The sequence below is a fragment of the Adiantum capillus-veneris genome, chromosome 2, assembly GCF_014529385.1.
Source record: "Adiantum capillus-veneris isolate H3 chromosome 2, ASM1452938v2, whole genome shotgun sequence".
Taxonomy (NCBI): Eukaryota; Viridiplantae; Streptophyta; class Polypodiopsida; order Polypodiales; family Pteridaceae; genus Adiantum; species Adiantum capillus-veneris.
In genome coordinates, this window is record NC_140932.1 from 81,902,345 (window position 1) to 81,920,761 (window position 18,417).

Below are 18,417 nucleotides of genomic sequence, written 5' to 3' on the forward strand. Positions count from 1 at the left end.
TTGACAATACTAGTGCTCAATTAGTTGCCTCGGTACCCACGAAGACCGAGACCTGTTGTTATCATTGCGAGTAGATGCTTTGTTTGGCTCAGGAGTTTGAAGCCAAAGACAAAAGCAAGAACTCCCAAAAGGACAAAGGCAAGCTGAACATATGTAACAATGATAAAGTTTTGATAGAGGAGATCGGCATGGCACATGTGGTGGTGACCATAATGGCCACCACGACACCACATTTCTAGTCAAGAGGCAGTTGCCGCCACTAGCTTCAGCCAAAGAGAGGCTTGTGAGTGGTAGAGAGGGGCAAACAATGCTCCCTATAAATAATTGGGACCCTTGTCTTGGAGTTCAAGTTCTCAATGTTTGAACCTGTGGGTCAGAGTTTAATGCACATGCATCTGGCAGGGAACCAATCAGACTATCTAAAACACTATGGATGTGTGCGCCCATCCATTGTTGTTGGTTGAATTATGGACAAAATGTGTTTCAAAGTTTATTATCTTGGGGTATTTTGAATGTGATGTGTTCACAATTTATGAACGGGGATTCTTGGACATAGTGTGATCTACAATTCAACTTTCTAAAAGGCAACCAATGCTCAAGATGGCATTCTTTTAAGGTACAAAGTTGAGGGTAGACAATCTGCAACAACGGAGCTGTTGTTGCTGGGGTGTCCATGGTAGCTTCTTCATCGAATTGGTCTCATCATTTATGTCCACTATGAGCTACAAAGATATTATTAAAGTTATAGCATCTCAAGTGAACTGCCCAATGTGATCCCATTCTTTATTTTGGCTTTTAGATATTTATTTTACTTATTCTAGGTATGGCACTTTACTTAGATGTCCATGGTAGCTTCTTCATCGACTTGGTCTCACCATTTATGTCCACTATGAGCTACAAAGAGATTATTAAAGTTATAGCATCTCAAGTGAACTGCCCAATGTGATCCCATTCTTTATTTTGGCTTTTAGATATTTATTTTACTTATTTATCAAAGTCTAGGTAGGGCAATTTACTTAGATGGGCATATATATAACCCATTGCCCCATTGTATTATCATCAATTCATTGTCAAGGAAGGTTGGTTTAGTAGTCTCTCTCTCTCTCTCTCTCTCTCTCTCTCTCTCTCTCTCTCTCTCATATATGTATCTCCCCCTTGATGTCGCTATTATTTATGCCCCTAATAGTACTACTAGCCCATATCATAAAAAAAAAATCAATTATCCCACCATTTTTGTGTTCTCGTCCAAAAAAAACGTGAGTACATGCTACATAAATACTAGCACACCTTTCCTGAATAATTTAGTGCTCTCACAAAAATGAATTTAGTGCTCTGACAATTTGCAAAAACAGAAGCGAGCAATGACAACAAAAAATGAATGCATTAATAACAATTTTTTGAGTTCAAATTGACTTCAAATACTAAATGTGAGTATTTGACGTCATATGTCAGACCAAGGGTCAAAGGTCATGGGCCAATCTGAACACGGCTAGGGGGAGCCTATAAGAGGCTATGGCTGGGTGGAGAGTGGCATTCAAATCTCCTATGCGGTCTCATATTGGTATCAGAGCTAGACTATTTTTAGGAGGAAAAGGGGCGTGGTATCTTGTTTTAGTAGGGACACTTGCATGTGCCGGGGGCATGAAGTCTTAGCAGACCGAGGACGAAGGCCATGTGTAAGGCTGCGTTGACTAGCACCAAACCGAGTGCTTTCTGGCTCAGTGGGCTTGCACTACCAAGGGGGAGAAAATGCGACACTGCAACAACGGGGGTGTTTGAAGCCTGTGCCGTGTGGTGTGAGTCTCCTTCTCCTTGCGCAGGTGGCCGCCATCGACACTGCTTTGTGGAGCTTCATATTTTTTGCTTGTTTTCTCGCTAGTAGCAACCCATGGTGGTCTAAGGGTCCATTTAAAGAGCTAGGGAGGGTGCCCATAGTCGTCGTCCCCCCCCCCCCCCCCCCCCCCCCCCCCCCCCCCCCCCCCCCTTCCCCTCTTATTGGAGGTTCAACGAAGTTCTGAAGGCAAAGTTGAAGCGGTTGTCGAGGCAATTAGGGCAATGAAGCCAAGATGATTTTTTGTAATTTCGAAAAACCCATAGAAAATCAAAGTACGAGTTTTTACTAGGTCGAGGTTTTGAATCTTGGCAAATTACCAATAACTGGGGGATTCAAGCGGTGGCATTCGACCAATCGGCAACAAGCTTGAGAGAAAGCACGAAGATAGTAAAATCTCACAATTTTTTTTGGTTTTTTGCAGTTGGACAAGACACAGTCTTTTCCGATGGGCGTGTGACAATCGACAAAGAAAGCGATTGGACGCTTTTTAGCTGTTCAACATCAACATTGACAATTCTCTGCGTCTTCCTAATATTGAAATTAGCAAGGATAATTACTTTTTATTGTGGTGGTTCCGATTTGTTTCTAATGGACGTTGCTTTCTCTAAGGTACCTCTCTTCTCTCTAGCAGAACACAAAATTGCCATGGATTCGGACATTGACATGCAACATACTTTTGATTTTGAAAATCCTGCACAAGTTCCACCGGCCAATGCCCGCCGGTCGGCTACTCTCACGAAGGGTACCCACGCGGAAACATGGTCGGATAATAGCTACGAATTGCTTGACATCCAAGAGTTTAGAGGACTGCAAATATGCATGACTGTTTTAGAGTATAATTTTTCAAAGTTGAATAAAAATGTCACCAAATTTTTTGATATGCTTGTGCAATTCATGCAATAGTCGGCCAAGGGCCAAATTAATGAGTAGGCTTGCGTTTCAGCATCCCCCATGCCTGGCGGGAGCACACCTAGTTTGCAGGAGCAAGGCTCCAATCTGGAGAGGTTGCACCTTCTCAAGAAACGGATGACTTGTTCAAAAATACCAAGCCACCGGTTTGTAAGGGAGAGGAGAGGGAACACACCAAAGATACAGTGAATATATTCTTGAGAAAATGGGATGGTATTCATGATCTTAGATGCACTGCAGATGAAGTCAAAGCACTACAAACAAGTTTGATACTAGAGAGCAATGCCTACAAGTGGTGGATGTCTCTCGAGGAGAAGGGCATCATACCACAAACTTGGAAAACCTTTGAGACTGTGTCCAGAAAATAATTTCTGTCCATGAATGAAGCGAACAGAAATTGGTCTGCTTGGGATAAGTGCTCTATGTGTCAGCATAAGACACTGTTAAAGTATATCTCGCACTATTGTGATGTAATTATCAAGCTGGAGGATACCTTTCAGCAAGTACGTGGATTTATCCGTGGGTTTATAGGAGAGCTTAAGAAGCATGTCAAAACCGAGGACCCCAAGACACTTGAGGAGGCCATAGAGCAAGTGCATATACTCGTCAATCCCGATGAGAAAACACTATATAATACTCACGTGTCTCACATTGCACATGCAAATGCACGCACACATCATGGGAACAATAAAAGAAAGTTATAGTAGCTGCATCTAAGGGTCCAAGAAAGGTCCAAGAAATCCAAGGGGTCTATAAGGGTCCTCTGTCTAGTGAAGAGTTTGAGAAGGCTAAAAAGGAAAATTATGTTTTATATGTTTAGGGAGTGGGGAAGGCAAAACGGATTGTCCCAAGGATAAATCTACTGCCCAACGTAAGGAGAAAGCAGTGCACATGATGCAATTGTTACCTCTTGAGTCCTCCTCTCGTTTATCCAATGTGGAGGTAATACACACCAAAGCGGTGCACAAGTGGTGTATAACGGCCTCAATGTGATAGCCAACCTTTTGTCCATATGAGTTGGTGCATATGCATGGGTCTATCCAAGGGCACAAGGTACATATATTGGTGGACGATGATGCTTCGCACAATTTTATTAATTATAAGTTAGTGAAACGGCTCAAGTTGCCCCAGATTTTGAGTTCCCACCATTACAAGGTAGCAATGATAAACAACCATGACGTCGAGGTGTGGGATACTCAAGTGAAAGAAGTACCGCTTGAGATTCAAGGATGCCACAAGTCTTTGAATTTTCAAGTCATAAATATGGAGGGGACTGATGTGGTTCTTAGTCGGGAGTGGTTACATAGTCTAAGATGATCACTTCAATATAGCTATGAGCACAACAGTTTGATGTTCGAATCCAATGGAGTGCTTGTGTTACTATTGGGAGAGAAGGATGTGTCTTCCTTGTTACTCATTTGTACAACCGGGCTTATGAAGCTCTCTTCTTAAGATGAAATAGAAAAAAAGTTTTTGTGTTTCTCCACGTGTCATTTTCTTTCAAATGTTGATAATGTTTTTAAACGACACTTCCTCAACGTCAACCAAGTGCTAGAGGATATGGTATGATCATATGTTAGTAAAAAGCAATCACATTGGGAAGATTATCTTCCTATTCTCGAGTTTTCTTACAATAGTGCTAAGCATGTTACGAGATTGGTTTTAGTACTTTCATGCTTATGCATGGTTGTCCTACAACCTCTTATTACCTGCGCACTCTCGCACTCATCCAATATTTCATGTAAGGTGGTTACATAAATGCTTGCATAAGGACGACAATGTCATTGATTAACAGATTATCTTCCTATTCTCGAGTTTTCTTACAATAGTTCTAAGCATGTTACGAGATTGGTTTTAGTACTTTCATGCTTATGCATGGTTGTCCTACAAACTCTTGTTAATTGCACACTCTCGCACTCATCCAATATTTCATGTAAGTCGTTTACATAAATGCTTGCATAAGGATGACAAAGTCATTGATCAACAGATTTTGGTTGACTTCATTGAACTCCCAACTTAGTTGCATGAACTTGAGCGCATTTTTGATTACCATGATTTACGTACTCGTCATCATCTGCGTCGACAAGCATTAGTCAAGTGGAAAGACAGACGGGAGAAAGATGCCACTTGTAAAAACATTAGTGTTCTTAAGAAGAAGGTCCCCACTTTTGTTTTCGAGGACAAAAACGCTTTTCCAAGGGGGGAGTAATGTCAGGCCAACGGCTGGTTTGAACGTGGCTAGGGAAAGTCCATAAGAGGCTACGGCTAGGTGGAGAGTGTCATTCAGATCTCCCCTGTGGTTTCATATCATACACATGGAAATAATAGCATACATACAATCTATATTGATTTAATCCTATGTCTAAGACTTCATATTAGTCTTGCTCTCTCTCTCTCTCTCTCTCTCTCTCTCTCTCTCTCACACACACACACACACACACACACACACACACACACACACACACACACACACACATAAAGTTCCACATCACCACAAAATAAACAAATTGCAAGACTTAACTTTCAGCATGATGGTCTTTGTAGCCATAAAAGTGTCAATTGGAGCGTAGCTTTGGGCATTAAGATCATTGCAGCAAGCAAAGGCTGAACGTAGCATATGACATAAGAAACCACCTTAGATGATGATTGCTACAAGTTCCATGGATGGATGGAGAGAGAGAGAGAGAGAGAGAGAGAGAGAGAGAGAGAGCACCTTCACAACTGGAGTGCTACACATGCATGCAGTATACGAGAGGACAAAGAGGAGAAGAGCGACCTGGACATTGGAACAAAGGTTACTTCCCTCCATATGGGTCCTTCAACGAACCCATGTGAGCTTAATTATTAGTTTCATAAACCACCTTAGGTGATTGCTACAAGTTCCATGGAAGGATGGAGAGAGAGAGAGAGAGAGAGAGAGAGAGAGAGAGAGAGAGAGAGAGAGAGAGGCCCTCCGCAACCGGAGTGCTACACATGCATGCAAGAGAGGAGAGAACAAAGAGGTGAAGAGCGACATGAACATTGGGGAAAAGGTTACTTCCCTCCACATGGGTCCTTCAATGAACCCATGTGAGATTAATTATTTTTACAAAAGAGTCATAATAATAGAAAGAGAGAATTTATAAATAGAGGTGTCACTGTCATTAATAACAGTCTTACCCATATGTACCTAATATCATCTGTTAAAATTTGAGATGTAATTCTAGTTTGAGAGAATTTATAAATAGAGGTGTCACTGTCATTAATAACAGTCTTACCCATATGTACCGGATATCATCTGTTAAAATTTGAGATGTAATTCTAGTTTGCATATGTCAACCATTCAATACATATATAAGTGTATTGTTAATCGATACCACTACACTCTAGCCAAGGAGAGAACAAGGATTTTAGACATAAAAGTCAAACATGTAATGGGTCTCTACTTAGCTATGTCATCCTTGTTCTCCCCTTTTGTGTATGATTATACCAACATGAAGAGCACCTACTTTTGCCAAACTACGGGACCAAGAAGTCTTCATACTTGATTAAGAACTCATTGGGTAAACCATCTAGACTAGTATACTTTTGTACTTATACTTTCCCTAATCTCTTCTTTGGTTGTGGTCACGTGAGGTAGGCTTGGTGATATCAAATAACAAAGCCTTCCTTTTTGTACCTAAGCCTCTTTTGGCATAGTTGCAAAAGTATGCAAAAAGCTAAGCCTTTTAGCATTTTGCGCATGATAACGTATAAAAGTAAAACACCAAAATGCTTACATCACTTAGCTGAATAGGGGGATAACTATGCCTCACGTGACCATAGCCTAACAAGGTGTCTCTACATGGAGCTAATGATTTTTGTTTTGAAAGCGTAGTTTGAGCCAGTCAAGCATATGTTTGTTTCATCTACTAATCTTCTCTCTTAAGCAAGGGCACCCTAGGACCTCTTTCTATTTAAGTTTTAGGGCCATAAGTTCTAGGGAGGACATTGTAATGTCCTATTTATGAATCTAGCATGGGCAGTTGAGGCACCCCACAACTCTACTCAACTCTACTGTTCATTTTGAAGGCCTAAAAAAAACTCCACTTTTCTTTCTACACAAACTGGAACGGCATCCCATTTGACCCTCTCCTAGGCTTGTCTTCATTACTTGCAACCTATTCCATCCTTCAACCTCCAAGTTGGTAGCAGTGCAGTGGGGTTGATTCTCACCACACGTCCTACTTGACTTGTTTGTTGAACCATCTCTTTTGTATCTAACTCTGGGGAAAGTGAAGGGCCGTGCTGAAAAGCCTATAAATTATGGGAAATACCAGCTGAGGAGTTGCAATCCGACATTTGGATGTTCAATAGTATTTGGTTATCCGATTAAATTACTCATGAGCTGATTATGTGTTCTTGGCGTTTAGAAAGTTGGGGGTAGATTGTTTTCTTGGTATGTGTGTGTGTGAGAGAGAGAGAGAGCTTTCTGTATATGAATTTTTCTTGATCGCCCAAGCTGTTAGTGTTAAGAGGGTAATGAAAGTTTCTTTTGCAAAGAGGAAAACAATTAATAAGTGTATTCTTGGCGTTTAGAAAGTTGGGGGTAGATTGTTTTCTTGGTATGTGTGTGTGTGAGAGAGAGAGAGAGCTTTCTGTATATGAATTTTTCTTGATCGCCCAAGCTGTTAGTGTTAAGAGGGTAATGAAAGTTTCTTTTGCAAAGAGGAAAACAATTAATAAGTGTACAACCGCAAGGGTATGACTTGCGCAATTTATTGAATGGCAGTACGGCAGCTTATGAACTCAACCAAAAACTAGTCCTTGCCCACTCCTTAGCTACCTTAAGTGTCAGATTTTGTCTTTGTGAGAGTTTAGCCTACGTTACAAGATCTTCGAAGTCCTGTAGCATGTAATTACTTTGCTTTATGGACATGTAATACAACAATCGGATGATCAGGCCAAATTGTGACCATGCACACACCATTGACCAAGACAGAATGGGTGCTAAGTACATTTGCAGCATAAACAGAGTTGTGCTACCGAGCAAATGAGCCAAGCGCCCCATTACATTGGGAAATGCATGGCGCATAGTCTATATGCGTGAGATGTCCCGTCCAAACACAAAGGTTGTGGCCCAATTCACAGCAACATAGAACCTGTTTCGCCAACTGATCACACGAGTCAAGTATGCTGACCGCCATACAAGCCAGCTCAAAAATCCTGCCCAAGAGATTCCTTTGGCCTCCTGGAAAATTGGACAAACATAAAACATCAACAGACATTGATAACATGTATTTAAGTTGCCTCTACCTGCTATCCTAAGCAAGAGTTGAGCCCTGAGCTCAAATTTTGACATGAATAGTAGAGGGACTGCTTCATTACTTCCAATATGCACAGCAAGAATGCAAGCATAACAAGAATGGTGCTGATGATAAAAGAACACGTGAAAAATTATCCAGGGCCCGAACAGGATGATGTTTTGTGGGGATCAATTCACTACCTTGCTTTGACGAAGATCAACTAATGCTTTGTATCTGCCAACAGAGGCCATACTTCCCAAATGCTTGTAGACAAACAATGGGCCTTCTGACACATTCTTACTATTGCCTGCATGACCGCCACCACTTTTCAAGATTCTGTTCACCTCTTTAGCAAGATACTTACCCTGCCTCTCTGCAACCTGGACAGAACAAATCATGTAAGAAAAAGCAGCGCACATCAATTTCTATCATGTCTTCTTGGTCACCACTAAAGGATTGAAACACAGGCCTGTGCCAGTGCAGGAAGAACAGGTTTCCCAACACTTTCTACGTAGCCAGCACAATCGCCGATCGCATACACATCTTCCATGCCAATCACCTTCAGCCTTTCATCGATCCCAATCCTGCTAGCTCCAAATTCATTAGCACTTTCCCAGAGTTAATTCTGCAGACATGCTTTCAAGAAAAGCCACAGTCATTGATATTGAAAACGAAGGCTTAGTCGGAACCTTCCATCAGGTGATTTTGGTAATTGTAACGATTTGACGAAGTCAGAAGGTCCAACACCAGTGGACCAAACCAGCAAGCCATATGGTACCTCTGATCCATCACTAAGCATGATTTTACCAGGCTGAACATCCTTAACTACTCCTTGAACCAACTTCACCCCTGCCTAAAATAAGAATTCTGAGAACCATCTGCTTAGTGATTTGAAAAGTCAACATTACTCAATAAGTATGTTCAAGACTGAGCTTAAAGATTAAAAGAGTGTGGTGTGTAGGGAAAAACAAAGTTTTTGATGGAAGACTTGCAACAAAGGTTTAGGAAACATCCAAAAACCAGAAACACCTCTAGGGTTCTTAATACCTTAGTTAGATGCTTTATTGCATATGATCGTAAACTGACATCAAACGAGGAGAGTATCTCTTTTGCCTGCACCAAAACAATCGTAATCATAAACCGAGGATCTCTTTCGCCTCACCAGAACAATTGTAATTATAAACTGAAAATTACTAGGTACCAGCCTTTCCATATCATGTTTGTAGAAAAAGGCAACTTAAAAATGGACAAGTCTTTAAGTTACCTCAATTAATGTTACATGTATATAATGTTGTACATGAGCATATCTTTGGTGTACATCTCTTCTGATGAAGTCACTAAGCTCACCACTAAACTCAACCCCAGTAGGCCCTCCACCAACCACGACACAGTGCAAAAGCCTTTGCTTCTCCTGTTCTGAGGTCCCTGCAGAATGCATTCCGCAAAGCCAAATTAACATCAGCCACCAAGAATATAGTGCTGCAAATGAGTTTGTGTGGAATGACTTTAGAAAGACATAAAATTGGGAAAAACAATTTAGAAAATCAACACAGCACTAGGGACCAAAAGGTGGGCTGGTCCCCCCCTAGAAGGAGATTTTTATTAATTTCTAAACTGTTACAAGCACGTGAACCCAAAATAGAATTCACTGTTCATGTCCCAAAAACTTTATGTCTGCTTGGTACTGGGATTTTCAATGCGGGAGAGGCTACTACTGATATCTGCTCGTGTAGGGGATGCTTGGCTGAAATCTACTTTTGGAACGCGTAAGAGTGCTGAAATTTTCATGAACTGATACTGCGCTTGTCTGAGTGCGACTAGGCCTTCACAAACACCAGAGCAAGAAAATCGCGAGGAGAGAGAGAATTGGCTTGTCTGAGTGCGACTAGGCCTTCACAAACACCAGAGCAAGAAAATCGTGAGGAGAGAGAGAATTGGCTGAAGTGAGAGCCGAGAGAGGGGACTTTGTTTGTGGACGGAACTGTTGCAGAGCAGTGCGAAGAGGTAGCGCTAGCTCTTTCTTATATCTTGGCAAGAGAAACTGACAATCTAGTGTTGCATGAAGAAGAAGAGAGAGATCGTAAAGCAAAAAATGCTGGCTGTTGCAGTTTCTTACGCTAGCTAACTTTGTTTAATGTTTATTAAATCTGGCCCTTCCAAATTGGCCAGCCATTGAGTTTGAAAGGTTTTTAAACTTTACACTTAAAAACGGGCGTTCAACCAGGTTTTCTGTCCAATCTGAAGCATTAGTTACTCATCTGATTTCATCTCTCTCCTGATTCAGTCTGCCGACTCTCGCTGGGTCGTATCTCCACTGTGTTTTGCCTGGCCACTTCGTGGGCGGCCACTGCAAAATTATTAAATTATAGCTTTTTCTAGCGAATTGGGGACACCATCTTATTCATGTTCTTATTCTAAACTATTCTGCATTGCGTCACGCTACTATTCTACTTATCATACTATCCGGTCACAGATAAATTGCCAAATGGCACATTGCATCGGAAAATTTACTTCTTCATAACTAATTGGTACCAATAAATTCATAAATTCATTCTGTGTGCACAAAAATCATTTTCATTTATCTGTAGCGGTAGCTAATCATTTCCATTTATATGTAGCCGTAGGTAAGAATATTACACCCCTTTGGCTTCTAAAAGTTGTCCTCACCTATAGGGCTTCATGATACTGATGCAAGATGTCTGAGAAATCTTACAATTCTAATTCAATCATCCAAATTGCATCATTTTCATTCGGGGTTCATGGCAAATCCATTATAAAATCCATGGCTATACTTTCCTAGGGTACCCGAGGTACCGGTAGGAGCTGAAGCAAGCCAGGAGTCTTATGGCGATCATACTTAGCTTTTTGCCATAGCACACATTATTTGTCTATGTTAGCTAATAGCGTTGGCCAATAAAACTATCTTTCTAAGGCCTGTGTTGTGGACATCTGTGTCCTTCGTAAGGAGAAGCATGTGCTTCATCCATTACATTTGTTCTAAGTGGATGCGCTACACAAAGAGCCTGATGAAAATAAAGGTAACTGTCACAAATTGCTGACATGTCAAGCCATTGAAGACGGAGCAGCTTGCAGATCCTAGCTGAGGGGCCTAAACCCTAGAAGAAGCAGAGGCAACAGAAGAAGAATTGCGTAAATACTGATGACGTGGCACAGCTGTACGGAATCCCACATTTTACACTGACATGCTGACGTGGCAATTATATGGACGCCTGGATTTCACGCTGATAGGTGATGATGTGGCAGTGTACAGATTTCTGTGTTTTGCGTTGACAGGTGCTGATGTGGCACTGTACGGATTTTCGTAATTTGCGCCGATAGCTTTTAGACATGATGCTTTTGGACCAATTAACTACTTTTCATAGGTCAAGGGCCTTTAAATTTGTGCAGAGGGCTCATTCTCTAGCACTCTTCTGGGTGAAGGTGCAAAGCGTGAGTACTGGCATTGTATTGAGTTCAAGTAATATAAAGAAATATTGAAAGGGGCGCCAAGGTTTGGGGCCAATACTCTCTGGGGTGAAATTCCACCACTTCGTGTTGCGTGTGCTCTCTCTTTTTTTCAATTCAATTGTTATTGAAGTGCTAAAAGTTTGTTCAGTCCGTTCTTTTCTATTGACACGTGGTGCCCGTCTTGTGACAGTGATATTAGAGTTTCAGGCGTGTGCTTTTCTGAAAGCATACCGGTCCTACCAAAGAGCAGACAGAGCACTTGGGCACTCTGGAAATTTTATACGAAGAATCTTCAAAAAATCTTCGTACCCCAACCCTGGACTTATCAGTGACTCCCACCCTTACTTCATCAGTGACTTATCAGTGACTCCCACCCTTCATCGCGCATCGAGCGTGCTCTCGTCTTCATCGCTCTGTCTTACAGGGCATAAGCCATAAAGATCAATTGCAAGAGAAGGATCAAGGATTTGTTTCGAGCTGCTGTTTTTCTTAGAAGTAGTGCCATACAGAGGTTGATGTCTATAGCTACCAAGCCGCACACTCCAAGGACTTGGCAAGCTTTCAAGAATTTTTTTGCCAGAAGCTATATGGTTTCTGGCAGCTTCTGGCAAAGTGGGTTGACCTAAAATGCTTGCCATGGAACCCTAGCAGCTTATAACTTGAAATTTCTCGACATCTCTCAGTAGGTGTCTCTTCTCGAGATGATAACCTTGGAGGTCCAGTATGATTGCTATGTCTTGGGACTACCATCACCGCCAGCGAAACACCGTGTGTCCAAGAGCTGATGGACCATGCTGTGGTCGGCTACGACCTTATGGAAGGAACCTAACCCTAATTTTTGGTGCAGGTTTTAGGATGGAAAGTCAGTTGACTTTTCGAGCTCGGCTGTTGTTGAGATTGTTTTTTAAGTTTGAATTTTGTTTGAGAACCTGCCTTGGTGCTGATTTGAACTTTTTGACTCTAGTTTGAATACTGGTTTCAATGCTTGGTGATTTACTCCCGGGTGGAGTAGTGAGAAATGATGTTTGAGAATGCTTGCACATACTCATGGCCCGGACCCTTGTTGAAACCGGCCCATAGGGCGGTAGACTTTGGCTTTCACCCGAAACTTTACTCTAGACTTTAGGACACAGAGAAACTTGCAAATAAAACCTGTGACGGGAATTAACACTTCAATATACACGGCTTGGAAGCTAGAGTGCTTCCAAGCAGACGCCAACACCCGTTGGCCCTAAAGAATGGCGCCCCTTTCGGTATTTCTTTATTGTATTCAAAGAGAGAATAAAACTTGTGATTTCCTACGAGCCACCCCGCATAATCCGGGCTGAAAATGACCCGTTCTGGCCCAATTTCAGTAGCACATTGTACTAGGACGCTTCACAAACAATATCCCCAAGCAAGAAGTGACTTTCTTGACGCATACAAACACTTTACAAAACTTGGCGAGCATCTGTAGTACGCTGAATTCTCTGTTTTCTGCCTTGAAAATGCGCCAGATCACCCGCACAACGGTCCCCTCGCGTCCCTGCATCCTCTGGGGATATTAGGGACCGTTTAAGGCCGAAACCCTAAACCTGCAAAAATACACAGCAGGGTGTATTTCCTTGTTTTGGGCTCCGTTTTGCGAGCCGGTCGTATCTATAGCAAGTCCTCGAGCTCCCACACCTATGGGCTACTTGCCCTTCGAATCGGACGAGATTTCTTGCCTGAAATCTCTTCGAATTCACCTTTACCTATGGGGGATTAGCAACTAGCTAATCTAGTACCTGTGCAAGAGGCTCTTCCCTCAGCAATCGCGCATGAACCTACACAACTATACATAGGTCAAATGAAGAGCTCTCTTGTGGGGCATCACATAATTGCACGGAGGGGGGGGAGAGAGAGCAGTGAATGCTATACAAGGCTTCAGTTCTTGCACTTCCTTGTACATAGAGGGAAGGCAAGCACACAGTAGCTTTGGTACCTGCAACAATCCACCATACGGTTGGAAAATGTAGCCCATGTTTTATTTTAATGCTTCTCTCTCTCTTTAGTTGGAAAATGCCCAAAAATGTGCCAAGTGGCACTCTTGCATTAATTCCCCCTTTTGACCTTTTGGTCTAAAAATATCTCAACCGGTTGCTCAATTGACTTAGCGGTAGAGTAATGAAATGTTCCTCTTGTCATTCTGGAGCGAATGATGCGAACATATTTCATGGCCCAAAATAGCAGTTCCCTAAATTTTAGGAGAAGCTTCCATTGGACTCTCACTGGTCATCTGACCATCTTTCACCACTGGGACCACGTCCAAAAATGCAATGTAGCCCAATTCTCGGGTGATTTTCTCTGGGTGACCCCACCTTGTCACTGTGCCTCTATGGAATTAATTTCCTAGTGTCCACCAACTTACTAAGTGCGGAGAGGAGACCTAGATGACTTTGAACTGAGCCTAGACAACCACTAGTGGAATTCTAGTGCCGACCAACTTCCCGTCTGCGGGTGAAACTACTATTTCACACTACCCGTACAATATCCGTCCATTTGCAACTTCAAAAAGAGGGTCTCAAAAATTAAACGAAAATCATTGGGAAGAAACTAACAACTAAGGTTAGCAGTTGCTACATCCTCGTGACATACCCTCCTCTTGAAATCACAAACGTCCTCAATTGCATACCATATATACATGCCATTCATGATCTTGTGTTGTTAGCACTTTTTTATCATCGCATGTATCCGCAAGAAAGATGATAAGACATAGATACAAATGACTTAATGAGACCTTCATACTTTTGTCATTTCCATCTATGATAGAAGTGAACATTATACGTTTAACACTTAAAGAGCAATGCACACTTCTATTACAATGACCCATATGTATATTTGATGTTCTAGGTTTGTCATTACCCTCCTTTGCACATGTTGTGTTGGGGCATACATAGGCTGTAACCCAAAGGCCTCAAGGTAAAGCTGCAATACATTTGGTGACTCTAACAGCTCATGCTCATCCATCCACTTTACATCCATAGGTGGATAGTTCTTGAACTTCACCAAATAGCATCTTGCAACCTGTCCCTTAACTTTTCTTTCCTTATGTGCCAAAATCTGCTCAAGAACCAAAATTTCATCAAGTTCCTCAACTTTTGGCTGGTCCTCATCTGTCATATCTTCTAGCACATCACCCACGAAGGGTCTTAGAAGACTCACATGAAACGCATTATGAATCTTCCAAGCGTTAGGCAATTTCAGCCTATAAGCAGCATCGCTGATCTTATCAAGCACTTGAAAAGGCCTATCGTAACGCATGCTGAGCTTCAAAAATAACCTTTCCTTGTCCTTCACCTTGCCATTTCAAACCGTAGAAGTACCCAACCACTAGGTGAAAACAGTAATTCACGACAGTGACGATCAACAGCCCTTTGTTGCTTTGCCCGAGTCTTCTCCAAGGCAAATTTGAATTTCTTATACATTTCATCCATGTTTTCAACATATAGATCTACCTCAAAGATCTTGTCCTTTGTATGCAAAATGGGATGAACCTTTTTGCCACCTTCAACAATCTCAAAAGGTGCCTTGCATGTAACGAATGCACCGTATTGTTGTACGCATACTCAAGCATAGGCAAATACTGTTCCCACTTGCCCTTATTATCTGACACATAGCATTTCAAAAGATCCAAGACTCTTCTGACTTGTGGATGAAACGAAGACGAGAACTTGACCGTAGTGCCCATGTTCTCAAACAATCCTCTCAAAAAAAAACTTGTCATGCGAGGATCACGATCAGTGACAATCGATTGTGGCATACTGTCACGTGACACACCCAACCCTATGTGTCCGTGGACAAGCTACAGCACGACAAGGGTTCAGTCAGTCCAGTCACTCTAGAATAGGAAGTGATTTGACACTTTTGTGAGTCTGTTCGCAGACCGTGCATGTCCAGACACTTAGTGTAGATGCATAACCTCTGGTTGCACACAGCATGATCATAAGCATTCCCATCAGAATCCATCAGAATCCTTCAGGGGAATTTTCCAGTGTATTTAGCCTATTTTTCCTATTTTTGACATTTTTCACTTATTATTTTTAAGTGACTTTTGTTGGAAAGTAGGTAGGGCAATTTTGCTAAGTTTGTATATAAGCAAACCAAAGCTAGCACTTTCTGGCAGAAGAGGCAGTAGGAGCACTCGCTCAACAAGCAACTTCTCAGCAGAACCCCAAGCCCTAGCGTTTTTGCTCCATAGCAACCACCTAGCGTTTTTGGACTAGATCAGCCAGCGTTTTTGCTCTTGCAGATTCCTGGCGACAGAAGACTCAACAAGAGACCTAGCGTTTTGCAGTTGCAGGCCATCCGGCGACAGCAGAGCCATTTTCAGCCCTAGCATTTTTGATTTGCAGATCTGCCCCAACGTTTTGCAGATTTACCGCAACGGAACATCAAGAACCATCAGCGTTTTCAGTTTCCAGCCCTTAGACACCGCAGATCAAGTCCCGAACCTCATAGATCTCACCTTCCTACAACAGTTCCTCGCCGCACGGTCAGTTTCCGCAAGGTTTACAGTTTCAGCCTGGAAAACGCAGATTTCAGCATCTGCGTTTTCAGCGCGTCGTCGTCGTACCGTCGTCATCAACATCGTCACCGACATAGAGTCAGAATTCAGCAGATAAAGATTTGCAGATTTCAGCCATTAGCATTTTCAGATTTCAGCCCGTCTCATCGTCGTCCTCATCGTCGGCAAGTCCAAGCATTGTAGGGATTTGTGCAATCATAAGTAGACCGCTCTCGCCATAGAGAGTGGGGCCTTCAGAGGAGGGTTTTACAATGTCTCTGGTGTCGTATTTCTCTTCTCTCTCTATCTCTCAGTCTCATACACTTTCACGCACAGTGTCCATTCACTTTGTTTGTGTTCATTGCACTCTCTCATTAAGAACGGAAGGCTCTTCCTTCCATAAGAATAAAAGGAACCCTTGAGCACAGTTCGGAGCACTTATCTTGAGCAAAGTTCAAACATTTATTCCGCTACACCTAACATTGGTATCAGAGCTTTGACAGTGTTCTGTATCACTCAAGGAAAGAACCATAAGAACCACATAATGTTTTTTGCTTGTTGAGGTTGCACGAACCCAAGTTTACTTGGGCGTGTCGATTCTTAATGGTGTTTTTGAAGAGTGACAGGAAACCCAAGAAAGAAGGGCTTGTCCAGCCTCCCATTGTGCCTCTTTTCATTCATTGAGAGCGGACCGTGCACTTAGCGGCCAACCAATTGACGTAGGTGGGCAAAAGCAACCTTGATGTGAGCGCAAGGCCGCCAAGGAGTGCGCCCGCGGAAAAGAGCAGAACTCGGGTGAAGAGAAGATCCTTCTCAAACACAGATTGCAAGCAAAAGAAGAACCTCAAGACCCTCAAGAACTCAAGACCCTCAAGAACCCCAAGACCCAAGACCCCCAAGAACCCATGTTCCTCGTGAACTTAAGAACCCAAGACTTTAATGGATGGTCATCACTCGAAATGGAATGGATGCTTCGCTCCGACCCTCCCCCTTCCCCATCTACGCCAAGGATTGCACTAACTCCTATGGAGGAGTTGAAGCAGTTGTTTATGGAAAGAAAGTTAGAACGCGAAGAAAGAAAAGGAGAAAGAGAAGAAGAAAGAAAGGCCTACGAAGAAAGCATGGCAACCATAGATCGTGACTACGAAGAAAGCGTGACAGCCATAGAGCGTAAGTACGACTTGGAAGCGAAAGAAAGTCAAGCCAAATTGGATCGTGAGAACAACGAAAGAGAAGCAGAATTTGATCGCGAGAACAAAGCAAGACAAGAACAGAGCGACCAACACATGAAAGAATTCTTGCGACTCTTTTCTACTGTGCAGGCGCAGTTTGCACAGAATCAGGAAAAGGAGACTCTCTCAATCTCTTCTTATCCCAAGCATGACACACATGATTTGCATGATGATGATTTGAATGACAATGATAAGCATGATGATTTGGATGATAATGATGAGCATGATGATTTGCATGATCAAGATGTGATTTCTCACAAGCATGATGAGTTGCATGAAGATGATGTGATTGTTCACAAGGATGATGTGTTAGTTGATACTTTCTCTAGTGCAACTAACCTCATTGCAGAGACAATCAATCACGAAGCACCGATCTTGGCTCTCGAGCCTAGGTCCAAAGAACCCCCACGGGAAGATTCGACCAATCAGGAAGAACCGATCTTGGCTCTTGAGACTAGGTCCAAAGAATCCTTACAGGAAGTACTATGTGTTCGAATGATTCGTCAGCACTCATTGTTCAAGTGTTTCATTCGTGATCGTTTCCTGTATTTTAGTTGGCGTCTTTATGTGATCCCTTTTCCTAGGTATGACATGTTGTACGTTGAGCACGATTCACTTATGGATGAGCACGGATGTATGCGGATTTCTCATGACAAGATGAAATGTTTTCATTCAAGGAAGTCACATTCCATGTCTCTTCCTTGGCACGACACAGTTGTAGAAAGAGCACATGAAAAGCACCAAGCATGGGCATTTCCGTTGTGAATTGCCACAGTTGATTGCTTTAGATCAGAAGAGAAAGATTCGATCTCATTGTTTGCGTGTGTGCGGTGAATGGTTTGGCACTCCGTTTCTTGGTTCATCTACATTGCATGCACAGTCTTTGAGGAAGACAAGATTTTTTCCAATCACTTTACATGGAATAGGTATGTTCATGGTATTGTGTTGGAAGTGGTTTCAGGAATTTTCAGCCATAGAGATTCTTGAAGAAGAAAGAAGCATGACTCTAGACGAAGTTGAAGCATCGAAGGAGCCACAGAAGACTTTGTGTCGCTTTCAGCGCGGCCCAAAGAAGAAAGCATTGCAGACCTTTCTGAAGTTCAAGTACCGCACGACTCTCACATCAAAGTGGGCCGGCGAAGAGTCCCTTCCAGGATTCCGGATGCTATTGGCGACCTCCCTCGA

The 18,417-nt window shown here is 42.5% G+C and overlaps 1 protein-coding gene across 1 annotated transcript in view; it reads right to left on the minus strand.

The window, feature by feature from the left end:
- Window positions 1-7,446: 7,446 nt before the first annotated feature.
- The window catches only part of LOC147463079 (internal alternative NAD(P)H-ubiquinone oxidoreductase A1, mitochondrial-like), a 99,367-nt gene continuing 88,396 nt past the window's right edge, over window positions 7,447-18,417 (minus strand). Inside the window, exons 3-8 of the mRNA XM_086487147.1 lie at window positions 9,272-9,432; window positions 9,055-9,120; window positions 8,697-8,860; window positions 8,477-8,591; window positions 8,208-8,387; window positions 7,447-7,952 (exon numbers count right to left, since the gene is read on the minus strand). Coding sequence (XP_086343273.1) covers window positions 7,800-7,952; window positions 8,208-8,387; window positions 8,477-8,591; window positions 8,697-8,860; window positions 9,055-9,120; window positions 9,272-9,432 — 839 coding nt within the window. The 3' untranslated portion in view covers window positions 7,447-7,799. The remainder of the gene's footprint in view (window positions 7,953-8,207; window positions 8,388-8,476; window positions 8,592-8,696; window positions 8,861-9,054; window positions 9,121-9,271; window positions 9,433-18,417) is intronic.